The following is a 25366-nucleotide window of genomic DNA, read 5'->3' on the forward strand; positions in this document are numbered from 1 at the left end:
CCCCTTTATCTATCCTACTTGAAACCTTTTTAAAGAATTACAACAGGTTCGTCAGGCAAGATCTTTCCTTAAGGAAATCATAAACGAGAAAATCTGCAGATGCTGGAAGTTCGAGCAACACACATAAAATACTGCAGGAAGTCAGCAGGCCAGGCAGCGTGTATGGAGAAAAACTACAGTTGGTGTTTCAGGCCAGTCTTGCAGAAGGGTTTTGGCCCAAAACGTCAACTATACTTTTTTTCTACAGATGCTGCCTGTCCTGCCAATTTCCTCCAGCATTTTGTGTGTGTTGCTTAAGGAAACCACACTAACTTTGTCCTATCTTGTCCTATGTCTCCAAGTACTCCATAACCTCATCCTTAACAATTGACACCATCATCTTCCCAACCACTGAGGTCAGGCTAACTGGTTGATAATTTCCTTTCTGCTTCCTTCCTCCTTTCTTAAAGAGTGAATTGATATTTGCAATTTTTCGGTCCTCTTGCACCATCCCAGAGACCAATTATTACTTGTTTCTTTTTGTATTTGTCCTTGTATGCAGTTTTTCATTGATTCTATTGTACTTCTTTGTTCTATTGTGGTGCCTGCAAGACAATTAATCTCAGGGTAGTATTTGGTGACAAATACATATTTTCATAATAAATTTACTTTGATCTTTGAACACAGGATCAAAGTTAGTTTCAGGCTTAATACCTCTGGCACATGTCATGAAATTTGTTGTTTTGTGGCAGTAGTACTTTGCAATACATAATAATAAAAAGTATAAATAACAGTAAGTATATATATTTTAAATACTTAAAATACGTAGTGCAAAAAGAGGAAAAATAATTGTAAGATAGTGTTCATGGGCTCATTGACCATTCTGAAATCTGATGGTGTAGGGAAAGAAGCTGTTCCTGAAACATTGAGTGTTTGCCTTCAGGCTCCTGTGCCTTCTCCTTGATGGTAGAAATGAGAAGAGAGAATGTCTTGAGTGATGGGGGTCCTTAATGATGGATGCAGTTCGGAAAAGCTTTGAATGGTACCTTAGATTCAATGCTGAATTGAGTAATTTGATTCCACCAGCTCCTCTGGCAGCATGTCCCATACTCCTCATGCTCGTCATATATTAGTGAAGACTGAAAAACAAACATTAGGGAAAATGTCTTTGAAACTGAGTCAGGGGGATAATTTCTATCCACTCGAGGGAGCGCAGCACGCCTTGATTTAATGTCACATCTAAAAACAGTACAGTACTCTATGCCATACTGAGAGTGTCAGGCTGGATTTGTGTGACCAGGGTTCTACAGTGGGATTTGAACCCACAAGCTTATGCCTTGCTGAGGCATGTGTGCGTGCAGCCCACAGAGACACAGCTGGCTCATGTAGAGGGAGAGGAGTCTGCTGTTATGTGGACAAATTCTCCCAGAGGCAAATGTGATGCCTGCTGTTTTTACTACAGAGATATCTGACAACAGAGGCAACTGTGAAAGGCCTATGTATTTGTCTTAGCCAAGAACAAGCCAAAATGTGAATATCTTCAAGACAACACTTTCTAAGGGACAGAAACTACCAACAGGAAGGTGTTACAGGAGCATCAGGACAAGGTCTGGCAGACTGGGTAACAGCTTCTTCCCTCAGGCTGTGAGACTAATGAATACCCTGCCACCTCCAAGGTCTTGTCGCTAGGAGTTTATTGTTTACTGTTTACCTGTGCTGTGCACTACATGCATTTTTGAATTGCACAGAATGGTGTAAAAGTCTTGGGCATATATATATATATATAGATAGATATAGCTAGGGTACCTAAGACTTTTGCACAGTAATCCAGAAATTTTGTGTATTGCACCGTACTGCTGACACAAAAAAAAGGTCAGATTTTGTGACATATGTGAATGATGATAAACCTGATTCTGATATGAGTCTCTATTGCGGACCAAGAGTAGGAAGGGATCAGAGAGAGGAGAATCATGTTGGCGAAAAGAAGGGAGAAGGGAGGGAGTGGGAAGCAAAGATCAAAGTTCAAAGTAAATCTATTATCCAAGTACATGTACATCATCATAAACATCCCTGAGAACACATTCTGTAATCAATAAATCATTTGTCATTCCCTGTGTCTCAGGGCTGGGTGTGTCTGCACCCATGGTACCCCTGCCTCTGGCACTCCTTCTCTGCCACTTTTCCAACACTTGTCTTGCAGTGCACCACCCTCTCCATTCCCTACACCCTTTGCTCCCGCCAAATTTATAAACTTGTTCTTGCTCTCTGCTCCACGTTGACAAATACAGTACCGTACAAAAGTTTTTGTGTGTGTGTGTGCCCAAGACTTTTGTACAATACTGTATATTGGTTATAATAGGAAGATGTTTGGAGAACAGAAATAAGAGTACAGACAGACAAGAGAAAATCTGCAAATGATGGAAATCCGAGCAACACACACAAAATGCTGGAGGAAATCAGCAGGCCAGGCAGCATCTATGGAAAAAAGTGCAATTGATGTTTCGGACCAAAACCCTTTGGCAAAAACTCTTACACAATACTGTATTTAATTACCTTATTTGTGGTAATATTTTGTTTTATGTGCTGTATGTATATGTTTTGTGGTGATCATGGTCCAGAGGAATGTTGTTTCATTTGGTTGTGTATACAGTACTGTGGAAAAGTCGTGGGCACTCTTGTACGTGCCTAAGACTTTTACACAGTACTGTGGGGACAGTCAGATGACAAGACACTTGAACTTGAACTTGAATTTGAAACAAGACTTCAAAGCTTGTCAATAATTTAGCATGTTATCTTTCTGATTGCAACCTTACTGGCCAGAGGTTGTGGTATGTCATTAATGGAATTAAAGCTATATTCTTGATATATGACCTTGGGCTTGAACCTGTCCAATGAACCTCGTAAAGAGGAGTTGCTGAAGGAGCTTCAGAATTATCTGTCTTGAGGTGGCATGGCGCTTAACCACGAGCGCTGGTTAACAGCCATGTTCCTTGTCATCTCACTGGCTGTGAATACTTGTTATTGTGATAATGGCACAAAGTGCCCAGAATTGGCAGCACTGGAAGTGAAGGCACATTCTGTACAGAGAGGGTTTCTGGCTCCACCACTCCTTCAAACTGTGTGCTCCAGGCCCTGGACACAAGACATTCTGCGATGCTGGAAATATTGAGTAACACACACACACACAATGCTTTTGCAACTCAACAAGTCAGGCAGCATATATAGGAGGGAATATACAGTCAATGTTTCTGGCCAAGACTATCAAGACACAGGGTCCTGACCCATAAGGACTTGCCCTGACTATTGATTTTGATGAAGAGAGCGTGGCTTGGATGGGCCCGCCATCCAGTCCGTACTCTCTTCTCACTGCTGCCATCAGGAAGGAGGTACAGGAGTGTTAGGTCCCATACCGTCAGGTTCAGGAATGGTTATTACCCTTCAAACCTCAGGCTTCTGAACTAGTGTGGATAACTTCTCTCACCTCAACACTGAACTGATTCCAAAACGCATGGATTCACTTTCAAGGACTCTACACTCATGTTCTCAGTTTTATTTATTTACTTATTTATTATTATTATTTTTATCTCAGGTGAAGCTGCTAAAACCTGAGTTTGGAGCACTGCCAAGCACTCTAACTTTCCAGTTGCTACAAACTTTCAGACTATTCAGTGGTGTTTAATATTGTGGCTTTTTGGAGATTTACATAGATATTTCTGTGTAGCCTTAATTGTTTAATGCTATTGTGCAGTGACTTTGGGAAGATACCAGTAGTGGATATTACTATTGGGACAATGTGTACCATGTTCATATTCCATAGTCTTTCAACTTCTTTTAATTCAGCATATTTCTGCTGTTATTATTATTTTTATTTGTAGTAGGAGTAGTATTTTACATTTGAGCACTCCACCAAAAAGGTATACTGCTGTGATTTAAATATTTTAATGTTCTCAATGTTACTTATTTAATATTATAAGGTTTTTCGTATTTGCACCATTGTCTTTTTTTGCACACTGGTTATTTGTCATTCTTTGTGTGCAGTTTTTCATTAATTCTATTTTATTTCTTTGTTCTATTGTAACAAAAGTACTTTGAACCTTGAATTTTGCTGTAGTTCCAGTCCTTAATTAGTCAATGAATAAAATTACTTTCTCCCCAAATGCCTTCTCATCCTTCCATAAATGAACTTATAATAACTGTTTTCCTTCTGCAGTGTTCATTTTGTAACCTTCCTCAAGTTTCTGCATTCATCCAGTTCTGAACTCTTGTGGGTCGCCACAAACTTTATAGAATGCCTATGTCACCACAGCTTGTCAGACCTGTAGTACATGTAGGACATGACCCTAACAACCCTATCTACCTAAGATGCCACTCTGCCACTTTCAAAGGATTAGGGGTCTGTAGACCCAGGTCCCTTTGTTCCACCATTCACCTCAGATCACTACCGTTCACTATGTATATCATACCTTGGTTTATCCTGCCAAAATGCAAAACCTATCTCTTGTCTATATTAAATGTTCTCAGCTGGTCGATATCACGCTGCAAGCATTGCTTTTTTTGTTCTATTTTGTGTGTAATTTTGTATAATTTACACTTAATTTATGTCTTTCTTGTGATAGTTTGTCTCCAATGCTATGTGGTTGTGATATTGCGGTAAATAAGATTTTTCATTGCACTTGTATATACAGGTACATATGTCTGTGGCTGTAAACTCGACCTAATAGGGTGATATATTTACAGAATGAGCTGTCAGAGGAAGTGAATGGGACAGGTGCAATTTAAAACATTTCAAAAGGGATTTTGACAGGGGCATTGATAGAAAAGTTCAGAGCAGACGTTCCCAAGCTGGGGTCCACAGACCTCTTGCGTAATGAATTTGGTCCATGGCATAAAAAAGTTTGGGAACCCCTGGTTTAGGGGGTTATGGATAACACATGGGCAGATTGGACTAGCTTTGATGTGCATCTTGGTTGGCATGAATGAGATGGGCCGAAGGCCTTCTTGCATGTTGCATGACTCCGTGACTATGACTGATTTACTGAATTGAGATTTCCTCACTTCTCCATCTGTTTTGCTGCTTTCCTCTTTAAAAAAATGATTCTAGTCACCTCCCTTCATGCGAAGTATCAATAAGCTTAAAGGACTGCACAGAAAATTGACGAAGATGTTGCTAGGACTTGAGTCATAGGGGAAGTTTGAACAGGTTAGGACTTTCTCCCCTGGAGTACATGAGAATGAGAGGAGACCTTTCAGAGGTATATAAAATTATGAGTGGTAAATGCTTGCAGGACTTGTCCCTTCAGATTGGCTGAGACTAGAACTAGAGGTCATAAGTTGAGAGTGAAAGACGAAATGTTTAAGGGGAATCTCGGGCGAGACTTCTTCACTCAAAGGGTTGGGGCCAGTGTGTAATGAGTTGCCTGCAGAAGTGTTAGATGTGGATTCAATTGTTACATTTAAGAGAGGTTTGGATATGGATGAGGGAGATATGGAGGGCTATGGTCCGGGTGCAGTAGATGGAATTAATCAGAAGATCAGGTTTGCATGGACTAGATGGGATGAAGAGCCTGCTTCTGTCCATTGTAAGTCCACTGTAGTGCAAAGTGGTCACAGTCTTGCTATATTTGAAGTAGTAATTAGGGTTGTGCAGGTTGATTCAATAAGTGAATGGTTGAAAGGAATAGCCTTCTTGAGGCAGCACCTCATATAAATATTAACAATGGTGGGGAGGGATGAGGCCATGATGTATTGGACTGAGTCCACGATCCTCTGCAGCTTCATATTCAAATTGCCATCCCAGACCATGATGAACTAGTCAGGATACTTTCAACAGAGTATCCCTAGAAGCTTGTTCAAGTGTTAAATGACAAGCCAAACTTTCTTAAAAAAGGGTTGGGACATTGGTTTGTCTTCCTTGGTTCATGTTCAAGCCCAGTCTCAAGATTATTGTTATTCAACCATTCATTATGGATCAATATCTTAGGCACGTATACATAGCTCAGGTGCTTAAGACTTTTGCACAGTACTGCTGCTGCATAAAAAAGGTCAAATTTCATGACATACGTGAGTGATGATAAACCTAATTCGGACATGGGTCTCTATTGTGGATTGAGAGTGAGAAGGAGGCAGGGAAATCATGGTTGGGAAAAGGAGAAGGTAGAGGAGAGGGAGCGGGAAGCACCAAAGAGAATCATTACAGATCCTGCAATGATCAATAAACCAATTGTTTGGAATCAAACTACCTTGCCTGATGTCTCAGGACTGGGTGACTTTGCACCCACACCACCACCCTAGCACTCCTTCTCTGCCACCTGTCCAACACCCCTCCATCAGTGCTCCACCTTCACCATTGCCAACATCCTTTGCTCCCGCCAGATTTAGACTTGCTCTCTGCTCCACTCTGCAAAAGTCTTAGGCACCCTTAGCTCTATATTTGTGCTTAAGATTTTTGCACTGTGTTGTAGGTATACCACCAAATGAAACAATGATCCTCTGCACAACATAATACATATATCTCACACACAGCACAAAGTAATATTACCGTAAAAAATTAACAAATAATAAATATATTACAGAAGATTGACATTCAGCATAAAGTGCATTTACAACACGTTAAAAAGTAAAAGGTGTCATGCTAGTGGAGTTAATGGGGCCAGGATAGATCATCTGATATGTTAACACTCAGGTATTTAAAGAAGCTGACTTTCCCCACCACTAATCCCCCAATACACTATTGACTGGTGCAGGTTCACTCTCCTGCCCTTTCCTGAAGATGAACTAGGGAAGGGGAAAGTTTGTGTATGGGATAAGCACTAGCAATATCCAATTTCATGTAAACCAATCTAGATATTGTGCGAATGTCACAAGTGCTATTTTGTCCATTCTTCACACAAAGTCAACTGTGGTTTTATTTGTCTATCTAAGCACTTCCAGTGATGGGAATCTTATAAAGTGGCAAAGAGGCTTTTCAGAACTGATCCAATTTCCATAAAATCAGGAATAATATTAGAGAGCACTTAAAGGTGTCGATGTACATATGTGTCTCTTCAAATACCTCTTTGTAATTGTAGCTGGTTCACCGCAGCTGTAACGTGCAGTTCCTTGCTGTCTTACGAACAAAAGATCCATATATAAATTCTCTCTTATAGATAAATTCATTGTCTCTGTTAGCATCCCTGAGAATGTGTGCACCTTTTCTATAGAAGAAATGTTATCTTGACATCTGTTTAAAACTCTTGACAAGGAGATTATTCATAGCACTGGCGTCATCTTTGATACTGAGATGTACTTCCAGCTACACTATCATTTATAACCACGTTTTAATCTCCGTCGTCGTCTGTGCCTTTGTTAACTCAAGACTTTACAATTCCAAAATGTTGCAAGTAGTTGAAACAGTGTGGAAGTTCAATGTTCAAGGTATATTCATTTTCAAATTATGCTTCCCTGAGATTCATTTCTTTGCAGGCATTCACAGCAGAACAAATAAATACAATAGAATTGATGAAATATACACACAAACATGACTGACAGCCAAAGTGCAAAAGTAGACAATCTGTGCAAACACAGAAAAAAATAAATATCACAATCAGTAAATAAATAAATAGATAGATGAACAAACAAATAAATTAGTAAATAAATCTGAGGACATGAGTTGTAGCGTCCTTGAAGGTGAGTCTATAGGTTTCAAAGGTACATTTAGTGTCAGAGAAATGTATACAATATACATCCTGAAATGCTTTTTCTTCACAACCATCCACAAAAACAGAAGAGTGCCCCAAGAATGAACGACAATTACATGTTAGAACTCCAACTTCCCTCCCTCCCGCGTGTAAGCAACAGCACGCAACAATCCCCCCTCCCCCCACCGGCAAAAAAAAGCACTGGCACCCACCGCAGAGCACTCAAGCGTAGCAAAGCAATAGCAATGACACAGACTTGCAGTATCCCAAAAACTACTCGTTCACCCAGTATTCGACATACGACACACTCTCTCTCTCCCTAATAAGATGTCTCTGTTTCACAGCGAGAGGGGAGACATAACAAACAACTGGCTGGTTTTTGATGTTAAATGTCTGTTGCGTCGCTTTTTCCGAGCTCTGCGCCCAAAGATCTCAGGCACACAGCTGTAGATCTCCTGATTCCCGCGATACACTGAGCTCCTTCCAGGGCACCGACCTTTGATCCGCCCATCTCCAGAGCCACAAAACCTCGGACCGACGAAGGCAAGCGAAGCTGTTAGGAAGTGCCCTTGGCATGTCGTGAAACCCCAAGAGCGGGTCACATTCCCCAAAGAGCTGAAGTCAGTGTGTAACTCCAGGTCAGGATCTCCAAAAGTAGCCTGAAAGGGAAAAATAAAGAGATAGAAATAAAGCTGTTTCCAAAGATGCAAACAAAGGAGCCGTTGTTAGGCCATTGACTCTCCTAAGCTCCTTCTCCAGGAATCAGTTCAGTGTCGGGGTGAGTGAAGTTATCCACACTGGTTCAGGAGCCTGATGTGTGGAATCCGTTCAGTGTTGTGGTGAGTGAAGTTATCCACACTGGTTCAGGAGCCTGATGTGTGGAATCCGTTCAGTGTCGGGGTGAGTGAAGTTATCCACACTGGTTCAGGAGCCTGATGTGTGGAATCCGTTCAGTGTCGGGGTGAGTGAAGTTATCCACACTGGTTCAGTTGCCTGATGTGTGGAATCAGTTCAGTGTTGTGGTGAGTGAAGTTATCCACACTGGTTCAGGAGCCTGATGGTTGAAGGGTAATAACTGTTCTTGATCTTGGTGATGTAGAGCCTAAAGGCTCCTGTACCACCTTCTCTGTGGTAGCAGTGAGAAGAGAGCATGTCCTGTGTGGTGGGGTCCTTAATGATGGATGCTGCTTTCTTGTGGCAGTGCACCTTGTCAATGTGCCCAATGCTAGAGAGAGAGCTTTCCCTGTGATGGACTGAACTGCGTCCATTACTTTTGCAGGCTTTTCCGCACCTTTGATGTGGAGAGGATGCTCACTGGGGCCCATTCCACTAACTGTCGTGTCTTTGTACTGAACAAATTAAATAACTGAATGTTAGATTGATCTTGGAGTAGTTTAAAAGGTTGGCACAACACCATGGGCTGCAGGGCCTGTACTGTGCTGTAGTGTTCAATGTTCTATGACAAATGCATTGCATTGCTTCACTGTTTGCCCTTGCGTATAAAGAGAGAGTACATAAAAAATGATTTTAACATTGCTCATATCATGCCACAGAGTTGGTTTGTGTATGAACAACATAAATAACTATTAGCTTGGCAGAATTACATGGATATTCACCTCTTCTACTGCCCATACATGAAGAGGAATTTCTTTAGGCAATGCGTGGTAAATTTATGGAACTCATTGACATAGACAGCTGTGGAGACCAAGTCTTTGGGTATATAATGGCTTTATAAGCTATTGGTCAGACTATACTTGGAGTATTGTGAATGGTGTTGGCTCCCTTATCTAAGAAAGGATATGCTGGCATTGGAGAGGGGTCAAAGGATGTTCACGAGAATGATCACAGAAACAGAAAGATTTATGTATAGGGAGTGTTTGTTGTGCTGGGCCAATACTTGTTGAAGTTTAGAAGAATGGGGGTAATGTCATTGAAACCTAGTGACTATTGAAAGGCCGAGATAGAGTGAAAGTTGGAAAGAATGTTTTGTATAGTGGGGGAGTCTAGAACCTGAAGGCACTGCCTCAAAATAGAAAGACGTTATTTTAGAACAGAGAAGAAGTGAAATTTCTTTAGCCAGAGGGTGGTGAATCTGTGGAGTTCATTGCCACAGATAACTGTGGAGGCCAAGTCAGTGGGTATATTTAAAGCTGAACTTGATAGGTTCTTGTTTAGTAAGGGCATCAAAGGTTACAGGGAGAAGGCAGGAGAATGGGGTTGAGAAGAATAATAAATCAGCCATGATGGAATGGCAGAGCAGACTCGATGGGCCAAGTGGTCTAATTCTGCTCTGATGTCTTAATGGACTTATGGTCTTTTGGTCTATATTTAAAGCAGAAGTTGACAGGTTTTTGATTAGTAAGGGACATGAAAACTTACTGCCAATAAAGTAGGATTGGAGGGCTTTAATTAAATCATATTCACTAAGGAGAAGGATATTGAATTGTGTAAGGTAAGGGAAACAAGTAGGAAAGTTATGGAAGCTATGACAATTAAAGAGGAGGAAGTACTGGTGCTTTTAAGGAATATAAAAGTGGATAAACCTCCAGATCCTGACAGGATATTCCCTAGGACCTTGAGGGAAGTTAGTATAGATATAGCAGGGGCTCTGACAGAAATATTTCAAACATCATTAGAAACGGAGATGGTGCTGGAGGATTGACGTATTGCTCATGTGGTTCCATTGTTTAAAAAGGGTTCTAAGAGTAAACCTAGCAATTATAGACCTGTCAGTTTGACGTCAGTGGTGGGTAAATTAATGGAAAGTATTCTTAGAGATAGTATATATAATTATCGGATAGACAGGGTCTGATTAGGAACAGTCAACATGGATTTGTGTGTGGAAGGTCATGTTTGACAAATCTTATTGAATTTTTTGAAGAGGTTACTAGAAAAGTTGACGAGGGTAAAGCAGTGGATGTTGTCTATATGGACTTCAGTAAGGCCTTTGACAAGGTTCCGCACGGAAGGTTAGTTAGGAAGGTTCAATCGTTAGGTATTAATATTGAAGTAGTAAAATGGATTCAACAGCGACTGGATGGAAGATGCCAGAGAGTAGTGGTGGATAACTGTTTGTCAGGTTGGAGACCGGTGACTAGTGGTGTGCCTCAGGGGTCTGTACTGGGTCCAATGTTGTTTGTCATATACATTAATGATCTGGATGATGGGGTGGTAAATTGGATTAGTAAGTATGCAGATGATACTAAGGTAGGTGGCGTTGTGGATAATGAAGTAGGTTTTCAAAGTTTGCAGAGAGATTTAGGCCAGTTAGAAGAGTGGGCTGAGTGATGGCAGATGGAGTTTAATGCTGATAAGTGTGAAGTGCTACATTTTGGTAGGACTAATCCAAATGGGACATACATGGTAAATGGTAGGGCATTGAAGAATGCAGTAGAACAGAGTGATCTAGGAATAATGGTGCATAGTTCCCTGAAGGTGAAATCTCATGTGGATAGGGTGGTGAAGAAAGCTTTTGGTATGTTGGCCTTCGTAAATCAGAGCATTGAGTATAGGAGTTGGGATGTAATGTTAAAATTGTACAAGGCATTGGTAAGGCCAAATTTGGAGTATTGTGTACAGTTCTGGTCACTGAATTATAGGAAAGATATCAACAAAATAGAGAGAGTACAGAGAAGATTTACTAGAATGTTACCTGGGTTTCAGCACCTAAGTTACAGGGAAAGGTTGAACAAGTTAGGTCTTTATTCTTTGGAGCGTAGAAGGTTGAGGGGGGACTTGATAGAGTATTTAAAATTATAAGGGGGATAGATAGAGTTGACGTGGATAGGCTTTTTCCATTGAGAGTAGGGGAGATTCAAACAAGAAGACATGAGTTGAGAGTTAGGGGGCAAAAGTTTAAGGGTAACATGAGGGGGAATTTCTTTACTCAGAAAGTGGTAGCTGTGTGGAACGAGCTTCCAGTAGAAGTGGTAGAGGCAGGTTCGGTATTGTCATTTAAAGTAAAATTAGATAGGTATATGGACAGGAAAGGAATGGAGGGTTATGGGCTGAGTGCGGGCCAGTGTGACTAGGTGAGAATAAGCATTCAGTACGGACTAGAAGGGCTGAGATGGCCTGTTTCCGTGCTGTAATTGTTATGTGGTTATATAAGATCAGATCAGGGAGGCTTGTTTCCCATAGATCAAAGGAGGCAAAACAGTGACCTGAGGGAGGCAGGTAAAATGCTGAGAGGCCTAGTCAGAATTCTTTACTCACAGCTGGAGTGATAAAAGTAAGAGAACGTTGCTTAAGATGAAAGGGAAGAGTTTCAATGAGATTTAAATGAGGGATATGTTTTTCCATTGAGAATCAAAGAGTCATAGGAAAATACAGTCAGAAACAGCTGCTTTGGCCCATCTAGGCCATGCTGAACCGGTTAACTTGCCTACTACCATTGACCTGTAATGGCACCATGGTGCACCATAGCCCTACCATCCATGTACCCATCCAAACTTCTCTTAAATAATGAAATTGAGCACACATGTACCAATTGCACTGGCAGCTCATTCCACACTCTCGCCACCCTCTGAGAGTGGTTGATATCCAGAGCATATTGCCATAGGAGGTGGCAAATTCAGATGCCATTACTATCTTTAAGAGGCATTTAGACAGGGACCTAAGAAGACAAGCAATGAAAGGATATGGACTTGATGCAGGGAAGAAGGTTTAGTGTAGGCAAGCAAAGTGGTTAGCATAAACAATATGGGCCACTGGGCCTGCTTCTGTATTGTATGACTCTAAATACTCAATTGCCTGATCAAGTGGGTGTAAAAATCTACTGGCATTTGGCAAAGCTAATTAGGACCGCAGTGACCTCCTCGGTAGTTTAATATCTTGACTGACGATGTTGAAAGTATCCAATTGGTCATTCAGTTCATTGTAAAAAGAAGAGATTCTGCAGAGGCTGGAAATCTGGACCCACGCACGCAACATGCTGGAGGAATGCAGCAGCTAATGAGAAGATTAAACAGTCAACATTTCAGTCTGAGACCCTTCATCAGGACTGGAAAAGAAGGGGGATGAAGCCAGAATAAAATGTGTTGGGGGGGGGGGGGGAGAGGAAGGAGCATAAACTGGCAAAGAGTCAAGAGAGCAGCAGAGATTGCGGAGGATACCAGTGAGAGGGGGTTTCACTGAACTCCAGTCACAGAGAAGATTGAAACTTTTCAAGGTGGACACACCTCAAAAAGACTTCACAGTGGAGCAACAAATTATTAACACAGATCCTGCAAAGATGGGAGTCTCAAGCTCACCTACCTTTTTTTTAACTCCAGCTTCATTCCCCCTTCCTTTCCAGTCCTGATGAAGAGTCTCGGCCCAAAACATCAACTGTTTATACATTTCCATACAGGCTGCCTGACCAGCATTTTGTATGTTTGCTCTGGATTTCCAGCATCTGCAGAATTTCTCATATTTATGATTAACTGTTTATTCCTCTCTATCGATTCATTGTGGCTGTTAGGAACTTACTGGATGCAAATTGCTTCTGTTTTTTTGCCTGCACATAATGTCAGTGACCACAAATGTAATTCAGTAACTTTTAAACTCTAGAACTCAGTATCAGCGTGAGTCAAACCTGCCCTTGCAGTGACACGTGTACCCAGTTAAAGGTGCTATGGAAAAGCACATTGTCAATGGCATGACAAAGAGGAGGTACTTAGTCCTCCTCCGTTGGTTGGTTCTCTGTACAGTGCTCTACACAATACTACCCCTTTGGTCTGGCCAGAACCTGCTGGTCCGCCAGCTCATCAAGTTGTCCATGGAGGAATGCTGCCGACGGGCACTTTCCAGGCTGCAGGATCATGTGCTGAGGGACACACTAAAGCTTGGTGCAGCCACCGCAAAGGTCCAGTGGGGAAGGATCACAGCATAGGGTTCTCCTGCTGCTGGAAAGAGTGGGGGTGGGTTGGATGAGGAAGCCCCTCAATTATTGTAGTCGTGTTTCACCTCAGGGGTGAATGGCACATGAGTGGCAATAGTCCTATTGGTTTTAAGGAATGTGACAGATATGACATAACGCATTGACTACAAATATAAGGCATTGCACAGTTTATTCTTGTAAATAATTATTTTTATTACAATAAAGTTTATTTTGATACTAAGAAAATGCAGATCCCTTAGGCAGGGTCATCAGCTCTTGACCCTTATTTATGAAATTATGCCTTAAACAGAATTTCATGGAGGTCTACATGAAAAAGAAACAATGCACTGAAGGCTGCTGCTCCTTAGCGCCCAGTGTTAATGTCGATAATAATCAGATGTCTCTGTCAGCCCAACTCCCTCCAAGTCACTGTTGTCTCTTTTTGTGGTGCGAGGTAAATGGCAAATCAATAAGCAGTGACTATAGGGTCTTCATTGTTTCCTTGGTTACGAGCCTAGTACATGTGGCTTGTGTTTGCAGTTTTTATCACTGGTTGCAGTCCTGTTGATAAAGGTGATTGATAATTACTAATTTCTCGTCAGCAGCTGTCACTTGTTGACACAACCCTTATCTCTGCTCTGTCACAAATCTCCCTGGTCATATTTTAGATTCACTCATGGGATATCGGCATCACTGGCAAGATCGACATTTATTGCCCGTGAAAAGATGGTGATTGCCACCTCTTTGAACCATTCAGATTTTCTTACAATGGCAGGGAGACAAGTCAAAGTAAATTTATTGTCAAATTTATATGTCACCATATACCTTAAGATTCATTTCCTTGCAAGCATTTACTGGAAAATAATGAAATCTAATAGAATCTATGAAAATCCAGACATAAACAAAGACTAACATACAACCAATGTGAAAAAGAAGACAAATCGTGGAAATAATAATGAACAAGTAAATAAATAATACTGAGAACATGAGTTGTAGAGACCTTGAGATTGAGTCCATAGGTTGTAGAGTTATTTCAGTGTCGGCGGGAGTGTCAGTTTAGTGCTGAGGTGAGTGCAGTTATCCACGCCAGTTCAGAAGCCTGATGGTTATAGGGTAATAACTGTTCCTGAACCTGGTTGTATGGGACCTAAGGCTCCTCTACCCCTGCCCAATGATAGTAGTGAGAGGAGAGCGTGGCCTGGGTAATGGGGGTCCTTGATGACAGATGATGCTTTCTTCTAGCAGTGCTCCTTGTAGATATGCTCAATATGGGGAAGACTTCTCCTGTGATGGGCTATATCCATCAATTTTTAAGCCCATTAAGTCTATACCTAAGTTAGGAGTTCCATTTTTATGACATGGACCAATACCATTAATCAAGGAGTCCATTGATACCAGGTTGGGAACTCCTGACATAAGAGAAGATAATTCCATGTGTTGTTGGAGAGAGATTCAGGCGATTGAGATACACTGGTGAGGAAGGACCAACAATACATTTCCTAGTTAGTGTGAAGTGCAACTTGGAGGGGAACCTGCAGGCTTTTTGAGGGGAGACACCCACCCATCCACCCACTTTCTCCTTCAATTGGTCTCACTTATCACCTGCCAACTTATACTGCTTTCACTCTCCCCTGCCCCACCCACCAGCTTCTGATTCTGGCTTCTGTCCCCTTCTTTTCCAGTCCTGATGAATTTGGTTTTTATTTGCAGCAGCAGTACAGTGCAATATGTAAAATTACTATGGTACTGTGTGGAAGTCCTGAGTACCCTAGCTATTTATACACGCCTAAGACTTTTCCACAGTACTGTACACTGCCTCACTGTTTTCTTCCTTTTTTCTTGCTCTCTTTTTGCACTACTCATTTAATTCATTTTAATATATATTTTCTTATTGCAATTTATAGGTTTATTATTATGTATTGCACTGTGCTGCTGCCACAAAAAAATTGAATTTCACGACATATGATATTCAATCTGATTCTGATTCTGATTTTGCTTCTATATAATGTCTTATGGTCTTATAAAAACAGTATAAATCCTCATTTTATGATCCCTGCTTCTGACTTGTTTTAATTGATGGATTTTATGATTACTTTCCTTGAAGAGATTTTAAAATTGAAAATGAGAAGAGACCAGACTAGACCTTCACCACCACTGAATTAACTGATGAACAACTTGTACATCAAGCAATTATTATTTAATGATTTGCTATTAAGTCAGTATTACTTATAAGCGCTAACAAATTGCATGTAAGTTAGAAAAAAATTATTTTGGATTTAAAATATTTAATTCAGTTGACAGTGATTGTTCTTGACTGAGGTCAAAGCCTGCTGGACACACACAGCAGGTCAGGCAGCATGCACGGAGACAGAAGCAGAGTTAACACTTCGGGTTCATGAACTCATGTCAAAACCATTTGCTGCAGAAGGACCACTGACCTGAAACACTGCCTCTCACTCTCTCCAGTTTCAGCAATTTATATGCCTTAACCTAGTATTACTTACAAACTAAGGTCAGTTTGTGGTCACTGAAGAGCTTGGTGTAGTCATTGTTGTAGCAGTGGAGAAACAACATCCAACTTATTCACTCACAAATAATAATGCATTGTTAGTTTTCAGATCTTCTAATTTAAATTCCCAATATCTGTAGTGTTATTTATTTAGAGGCACAGCGCAGAATAGGTCCTTTGACCCTTTGGGACACTCCCAGCAACCCTTGATAACTACAGCTGCCCAATTATTGATCCAGTGACATAACAGTTATGTTGTCATTCCCAATGTGAATGGCACTTCATACTGAAGGTATTGAGGGCTTCAGAAGAAGATAGTCTATGAGAAGTTAGGTGCAGACACGAGGCTGCAGATGCTGAGATCTGGAGCAATACATGAAAAGCTGGAAGAACTCAATGGGTCATGCACTATCTGTGGTTGAGATGAACAGTCATGTTAAAACCCTCCATCTCGACTGGAAGGAAAAAGGGAGGTGGTTTAAAAAGGTGAAGTGAAGACTTGGAACAAGAGCTGGCATGTGATAGGTTGAAGAGACAAAGGACTGAAAATGATTGGATCTAATATTAAAGGAAGGTGGAGCATGAAAGAAAAAAAGATTTCATGGCATATGTGAGTGATGATAAAAACCTGATTCTGATGTGGGTTTCTATTGTGGATTGAGAGTGGGATAGGGGCAGAGAGAGGGGATTATGTTTGGAAAAAGGGGAAGGGAGAGAGGAGGGAACGGGAAGCACCAAAGAGACATTCTGTAATGATCAATAAACTAATTGTTTGGAATCTAATCACCTTGCCTGGTGTCTCAGGGCTGAGTGTTCCTGCACCTATGCCACCCCCAACCCCTGGCACTCCTTCTCTGCCACCTGTCCCACACCCCACCCACAGTGCTCCACACTCGCCATTCCCAACATCCTTTGCTCCTGGCAGATCTACAAACTTGCTCTCTGCTCCACATTGACATATACAGTACTGTGCAAAAGTCTTAGGTTTGTTAGAGATATTTATGTGCCCAAGACTTTTGTACAACACTGTATTTATATTCATTATGTTTTATTTTATTATTGTGTTCTTTAACTTTATGTGTTTTGATATGCTGCGTCAAATCTGGAATAACAATTATTTTGTTCCTCCTTTCACTTGAGTAATGGAATGGTGAATTTGGATCTGAAATCTGTGATCCCTACCACCAAGTCAGAGTAGTCTGTGTTCTTCTTACAGATTGGATGACGCAAGTAAAAGTTTTTATTTTACAATACTGGATAGATGTTTAAGATGGAAAAGCAATTGCCAAGGGATACAGTGAAAGCATGACTCAGTAGATTACTTCTTGGTGCAGGTTCAGTCGGTGAACGGATTTTGTATACGATCCTCTTCTTCTCACTTTTCCAGCCTGAAGTGCTGAAGCGCATCCATTAATAATGGATGTGTGGGCAGAGAGCCAGGAGGTGTCTGGCATGAGTTTAACTTCATGTCACCATCAAGCCAGTGCCATTATTAAAGAACATTGCTGAGCGCACTCCTTTTTCTGAGCACTGTGCTTTTTTTTATCACCATTTACCATTCCTATCTGTATGATATTTTTTGTGCTCCCATTGATAGATGTCAGTCTGCAATTTACTCGCTGATCTGAGCGTGTATTTTTCTGAGAGTTGCAATGAATTACTAATCTAGGAAATGCTTCATCGGGACCCTGACATCAGCGTTCAAAGGTCATCTCATCATTGGGAGATAAAATTGCTGAGTGCATACAAAAGATGTGGATCCAGTTATCATTTCGACATTTACCTTGTGTCAGAGCAATAGAATCAGAATCAGAAGCAGGATCAGGTTTATTTTCACTGACGTACGTCATGAAATTTGTTGTTTTATGGCAGTAGTGCATTAGAATACATAAAATTTATTGTAACTATCTTATAGATAGGTACATGCAGTACTGTGCAAAATTCTTAGGCACATGCATATAGCTAAGACTTGCACAGTTCTGTAGTAATTTTATGTATTGCATTGTACTGCTGCTGCAAAAAAAAACAATTATCATGACATATGTGAGCAATTATAAACCTGATTCTGATATGGGTATCTATTGTGGACTGAAAGTGGGAAGGGGTTAGGGAGAGGGGAATCATGGTTAGGAAAATGGGAAGTGAGAGGGAGGTGAGCAGAAAGCACCATAGTAACATTATGTAATGATCAATAGTTTGGAATCGAATAACCTTCATTTCATGAGCCTGCACCCAGCCAACCCCACACCAGCACTCCTTCTCTGCCTCCTGTCCCACACCTCTCCTGCGGCGCTCCACCTTCACCATTCCCAATATCCTTTGCTCCCATCTGATTTACAAACTTACTTTCTGCTCCATTTTGACAAATATAGTACTGTGCAAAAGTCCTAGACAGCCTAGCTGTGTATCTGCGCCTAAGACTTTTGCCTTTTGCATCACATTGTATGCCGTGAAATTTGTTGCTTTATGGCAGCAGTACATTGCAAGACTTATAAATTATTTTAAATTTCTAATAAATAGATACATAGATAATAATAACTTTTTTTATGGAGCACTTTTCATACAGACAAGGTTCATTCAAAGTGCTTTGCAATGGGATAAAGTGCAAACGTGTAAATAAAAGCCAAAAGGATGTTCGTTAAAAGCAAGGTTAAATAAACAGGTTTTGAGCTGATGTTTAGAAGTGTCAACTGCATCTGCATCCCTTATCACTTTAGCTACTGAGTTCCACAGCTCAGGAGAGTAGTTCAAAAAGGCTGACCTGCCAATTATCTTTTGAGAGAGATTGTTTAAATTTAAGAGACTGGTGAACAGGACCTGAGAGCTCGAGCAGGGTTGTAAAACAAAAGCGATTTTGTGATGCACTCCGGTCTCTGAACATTGAGTGCTTTAAAAATAAGAGAATTAAAAGATATAGGAAGCCAATGCAGAGTAGTTAGGGCAGGAGTGATACACTCCCTCATCCTCATTTTAATTGAAAGTCCAGAGAGGTAGATGGATAGATAGATAAAGTAAATAAATAATGTAAAAGAGCAGTAGTGAGGTAATACCCGTGTGTTCGCAGACCATTCAGAAATATGTTAGTAGAGAGGAAGAAGCTGTTGCTAAAACATCGGGTGTGCTTCTTCAGGCCCTTATACCTCCTCCATGATGGTAGTAATGGGAAGCATACAGGTCCTGGATGGTGAGTATCCTTAATGACGGATGCCAAGTTCTTGAGACACTGTCTTTTGAAGATATCCTGGTTGTGAGGTGGGGGGGGCTATACCTGTTATGGAGCAGGCTGAGCCTACAAACAGTTGGTGGCTGGCGTGGTAATGGAATGGTGAGTGTAACGCTATTAGAGTGCCAGTGACCTGGGTTCAATTTCTGCCGCTGTCTTTAAGGAGCCTGTACATTCTCCCCATGATCGGGTGGGTTCCCTCTGGGTGCTCCGGTTTCCTCCTACAACCCAAACAAATACAGCTTGGTAGGTTAATTGATCATATGGCTATAACTGGGCGGCACGGCCTCGGGCCGAATGGACCTGCTATCCTGCAGTATCTCTAAATAAAATAAATACCCCTCTATAACCTCTTTCCATCCTGTCCATTGAAGCCTCCAGACTCGGCAGTAATGCAACTGTTCAGAAGGCTCTTCACCATATATCTACTGATATTTGCAAGAGTCTTCAAGACCAGAAACTATTGCTGAAGATTCAGAAACTGTTATTACCCTCAGCCGTCAAGCTCTTGAGTCAGTGGGACAACTTCACGCAACTTCACTTGCCCCATCACTAAGCCATTCCCACAACCTGTGGACTCACTCTCAAGGGTTCTTCATCTCATGTTCTTGATTTCTATTATTTATTTATTTATTTACTTACTTACTTACTTATTTTTTATTATTACTATTATTTTCTTTAGTATCTGCACAGTTTGTTACCTTTTAAACATTGGCTGTTCATCCGTTTTGTTGGGTGTGGTCTTTTATTGATAGTATTATGTTTTTGGGATTTACTCTGAATGCCCACCAGAAAATAATGTCAGGGTTGTATATAGTGATATATATGCACTTAGATAATAAATTTACTTTGAACTTTGAGGGCTCCTAATGATGGATTCAGCAGTGATGGTAGAGACAGATGCATTAGGGACATTTAAAAGACTCTTAAGTACATGGATAAAAGAAAAATAGTGCACTATGTGGCTGAAAGGAATAGATTGACTGTGGAGCATGAAATATTGGCACAACATTGTGGGCCGAAGGGTCTGTACTGTGCTGTACTTTTCCATGTTCTGTGTTCTGTGCTGCTTGACTCTATGACTGTATATTAAAGTAATGTTTTTATTTCTCTTTATATATGCCGATGTAGATCTTCGACCACTGCCTGACGTGGCTATGACGGGGAACTGCACAAGGGAATGCACAGAGTTTGGCCATTCAGATACCTGTTGGATGCCAGGTCAACCATCCCCCAACAGGAAGCAGAAAAATGTCCCCAAACTGTCCACTTTTGTGCCTTATGAAGAACGGGGGAGCCAGGATCGTCTGACCAATGGGAGCCCTCGGATCACTGAGGACCGTAATGCCAAGATGGCCAACATCCGCTTCATACCGACGCATAGTGCCTTCCCCGGTTCAAACCACGAGCCCAGCAAGGATTCGACTCTGGAAGAAATTCCACTCACCCAACCCCCTGACTACCAACAGGCCCCCGGGCCTGCCCCCCAGAATTCCAAGCGTGAGATTTATCTCTAGGGAGCAATGGAGCCAGCTCTGTGCCTGTTTGAAGCCGTTTCAGCTAAATGGAAGTGCAAGAGTTAAAGAGGAGATGAGCGCAAGGGGAAACATTCGGAGAAGCAAAGAAACAAAGGCTTTATTGTCTGCACTACAATTCAAAGGAAAATTTGATTTTTCAAAGCATGGATGGGATTGAAATGGTGTGTTGTCCAGGGATTTCCGTAACGTTGGCACAGCCTTGACCCCCACCCAGCACCGAAAACAGAGACAAAATGCAGGCAGAACAGTGGTCAAAGCTCAAGCATGGTGCTGTTTACCCCAATCGTTTCCATTGCTGCCAAACTTCTTAACTGCATGCAGTCAAATCATTTATTTTTAATTATGTGTGTGTGCGTGTGTGTGTGTGTGTGTGTGCGCACGTGCGTGTGTGTGTACCTGTGAGGGTCACGCACGCACGTGCTCGTGTGTGAAAGCCTGCGTGATTGTGTGTATATTCATGTGTGATCAGTACATGTATGAGACTGTCTTTGTGAGAGAGTGTATGCATGCATCTACATGATTGAGTGTGTGCTTGATACTGTATGCGTGTGCTTGTGTGTTCACATATGTATGTGCATACACAGTTGTGTGTGTGTGTAAGCGTGTGTAGAGGTGCTCATGTGCTTGCTGTGTGCCTGCATGCATGATTGTGCTTGTGTATGTACGTATGGAGTGTGTGTGTGTGTGTGTTTGAGTGGTCTGCATCATCCTATGTGAGTGGGGAGCCTGTGCGTTTGTGTGCATGTGTGTTGATAGGATGTGAGGGTGCAGAGGACATAGACCAGATGACATGAACCAGATGACATACATGGACACGTGGACACTCGTGTAGTTTTAAATGTGGCGTCTCAGTGCATGGAACACTCATTTGACATAATGCTCGCCCTTGCTATGGTGACCAATCGATGCAGTGGTACAGGAGGGTTGCTGTACATTTGTGGGAAAATAACTTTCAGTTAATATATGAATTACATCTTAAACAGTTCCAGGTTGCAGAGCTAAAATCAGCGCCATCATTCCTGCTTCTCAGCTGATTTCAACAAACCCATCTTAAGTTTAAAAGATTTGTTTCCTCGTGCAAACTGTTTCAAAGGTACTGATGGAAAAGCCATCTTGAAAATGTAACAACTGTGAGAAACTTTTAGTGACCCACGCTGGTGGATGAGCATTGAAAATAGCATCGGTGAATCCTGACCTTTATCCATTTCGCCGTTCACAGTGTTCTCACATAACTTGTTTTGTTTTGAGAAGTGGAACTGTTTCACTTTTGGTATCTTGCATGGAGGTTGTGGTTTCTATCACTACATCACTCAGGATCAGACCTTCGAAAAGTGGACATGTACATCGCCTTCTCATGACTGATGTCCCCTGGGATGAATGTGACTGCAAGTAATGTTGGCTGCTGTGGAAAATGTGCACAAAGGGACAACAGAGACACTTCACCCTTTTCTGAGCTCAGAGCTCAGGATTCGAAGCCAAAACCAGAGCCTCACTGGAAATGGTAGCTTTTCACAGGAGGTCCTGAGATATTGTAAAGCATTACACCTGCAAAAGTTCCTACCCTAATTGATTTGAAGTGTGTGCTTATGCATCTTTTGGTATCAGTATGCCTGTGAGTGGATATGTGCTCTGTGGATGGATACGGCTGTGTGTATGTGAATGTGCCTGTCACTTTGGTTGTGTGTGGTTGTAAGTGAGTCTATGCCCTGCTGGGTGTATGCATCTGCAGGTGCTCATGTGAGTCTCTGTAGTCCTCTTTGGGTGGTTGTGTGTAGTTGTCTGTATGGGTGGTGGGTGTCTGTATCTGTAGGGGAAACGTGGTTGCGTGCGTGTGTGTGTGTGTGTAAATCTGTAGCTATGTTTTTCTGTACATAGATGTGACTGAGCGAGTGTGTGTGTGTGTATGTCTCTAGACGCGTGTGTCTGTGAATTCCCTTCTCGCAATGAGGTGAGGAGGCATTAACCTCTTGAGGGAATAGAAGAGTGCGCAGATGTTTGGCTTTTGCTAGCTGTCACATGACCATGGATGCAGTAATGGTTCCCAAGCCCACATGGACAAGTAGAGTTACATTACTCTGAGATGTTTCTATTAGGCATTGAACACGGTGCCATTTTAAATCAAAACAAATAATAGATTCTTCTGATCCACAGGCTGGGTGACCTCCCACCGATGCATTGGTTATGTGATTGGACAGCTGACTTTGGTGCAATGATGACACACCAGAGTCTACTCATTGGATGGTAGTGAACACTATTACTCATCCAACCAGCCAACGCAAAACCCCATCAAAATTCATCAAGCCTACTTGATTGCCCACTTGGAGCTGGACACCTTATGGCATTTTGAACTCATTTTATAACCATTTATGGAACAGAGCTTTGCAGCCTGCTATTTTCATTTAGCTTTTTGGTTCAATGGCCCACTGATCCTCCTCTAATTATTGTTTCTACTGCTGTTATTGTCTCCAGTTATAGCGCACTTTCTAATTGTACCCACTTCACGACTTGTGAAACTCAATTCAGATAGACAGCGGTGTATATATAAAAAATGTTATGTTAGCATGATTAATACTCAGTTTTCATGATAAAAATATTTGCTTTTTTTTTGTGTGTGTATGTGTGCGTGTGTTGGCATTTGTTCTCGTTCCATTATCTGTGGCAGAATCCTGATGATTCGGTGAACAGGTTGGGTCTAGGAATCCCCCCTCCCGGGTTTGTGACCGAAGTGAAGCAGGTTTTATCTTTGTGCCTTGATAAATGAAAAGCGGGGAGATGCGAGTCAGAATATACTGTCAGAGGGGGTGATGGGGGGGGGGGGGCAATTTGACTCATCCAAGTTTCTTACTGTATCCTGCAATGCATTCTCACATGTAAGGTTCATTGGTCAGGACCAAGGGTCTACACTGAGGAAAAATGGGGGTGTATTGAAGTTAATGGATACCTTGGCATAGTATAATTGACCTTGAATCCATCCAATTTACACTGGAATGTCTCAAAAAGGATCTCTCTTTTTTTCTCAGATCAAGTAATTTGCTTGATGCTTTTGGCATAGCAGGATTAAGAGAGCCTATGTATGTAGCATTGAAGGCAGGAGGATTAGTGGTCATACTTCCAGGGCTCTGCACCTCCAGTTCTCAGGAATTAGTGGAGGTTTCCCTCTAGGAAAGGTCTCCTTGATGCCTGTCCGCTTTGGGCTTCTCAGCTCCCCGCATTCACGGGGTTGACCTGTAATCAAGGATCAAGCTGGAGTTACAATTGGAAGAATCTTGGATAAATCTCACCATTGTCCTCCAATCTGAAATCAATGCTGAGAAGTTTAGGAAGATTGAACATTGAGGAGACTTGAGGTGAGATGCTAAAGGTGCCTTTTAGTATGATTAAGATACAGTTTAACTGATGAAGAAGTATTTTGGAATCAGACAAGTTACAGGTACAATCAAAAAGATAAAGACACCCCAACCATGAACATACAGGTACCAAAAAAAATCCCCAAAATGTGTTGAGGTGGCAGAACAACTTTGTGGTATCTGAACAGGCCACTTCTCACGCATTTATAGGCAGAAGTAGTTGATGCATTTTTTTTTGTTTGTGTTTCATTCTAAGGAAACGGATACAGCGGTAGACTATGTATGTATTTTATAAAAGTATTGTGTCGCGATGTAGCTTGCCCTGTGATACCCTGGACCAGAACTACAGTGGCACACGCATCTGTAGGAGGACCAGTACTTTCAGTGAGTCTATAGTGTAGATCCTGTTAGCACCCTGATAAGAGTCCCCACCACACTGGGGAACGGGTGGAGAGCGGAAACCCAGAGTCCATGAGATTTGTCTAGGAACAAGCAGCAGATTGCTGTTTAGATGATTTGAACTTCAATGTTGGTTCTATTTATATAATTAATTTAATTGCTTGTATGCCATGTTTTTTGTACAGTTTTATGTACATGTAAATGTCGCTTTTATATAAAAACAATCAGCAAATGGAAGTATGTTACTATTTTTAGATGGATTAAATGTATAATCTGGACCATATTGTTAAGGGTGTTTGGAAACACGTAATGCTTCACTAGTTAATCCACTGGCTTCCTCTGTTACTTATTGAGATTTGCGCGGGCAGTGAGCACCTCCTCTTGGTTTATATTTTTTTTCCTATTGTTAAGCATGTAAACGAATTCTTGGCCCTCATTTGCTGAGCCATCAACAGAGAGAAAACACAATCATTGTAATTATTCCTTCCTCGAAGCTTTACAATAAAATGGAAAAATGATAAATCTGTTGTCTTTGAGACTCTCTCTCCATTCAGGAGGTTTTTGGGATTTCTGAGGAGTTGGATTCTCCTAGAGAAGGCTAGCCATATGTTATCTAATAGGGTCATAGACCAACAGAGCAAGGAAACAGGACATCCTGCCCAAACGGTCCTAAACTATCCCATTTGCACACATTTATACTTTTAACCTTTCCTCCTGTCCATTAACTTGTCCAAGTGTCTTTTAAATGTTGCACACAAAACATTGGAGCTGTTGGACATTTACAGTATAAAGTGGCCTACACCAATGCTAATGGTCACATTTGGTTTGGTTTTAT

General features: G+C 41.5%; 1 protein-coding gene across 4 annotated transcripts in view; it reads left to right on the forward strand.

Annotated features, from left to right (window-relative positions):
• LOC140739251 (protocadherin-1-like) overlaps nt 1-25053 on the forward strand; it is a 495491-nt gene extending 470438 nt beyond the window's left edge. For 3 of the 4 annotated variants that reach the window (XM_073067386.1, XM_073067384.1, XM_073067385.1), the window contains exon 4: nt 20379-25053. In XM_073067386.1, coding sequence (XP_072923487.1) covers nt 20379-20764 — 386 coding nt within the window. In that variant the 3' untranslated portion in view covers nt 20765-25053. The remainder of the gene's footprint in view (nt 1-20378) is intronic. The other variant, XM_073067387.1, reaches the window with a different exon arrangement.
• Nucleotides 25054-25366: the final 313 nt, after the last annotated feature.

The sequence above is a fragment of the Hemitrygon akajei genome, chromosome 15, assembly GCF_048418815.1.
Source record: "Hemitrygon akajei chromosome 15, sHemAka1.3, whole genome shotgun sequence".
Taxonomy (NCBI): domain Eukaryota; kingdom Metazoa; phylum Chordata; class Chondrichthyes; order Myliobatiformes; family Dasyatidae; genus Hemitrygon; species Hemitrygon akajei.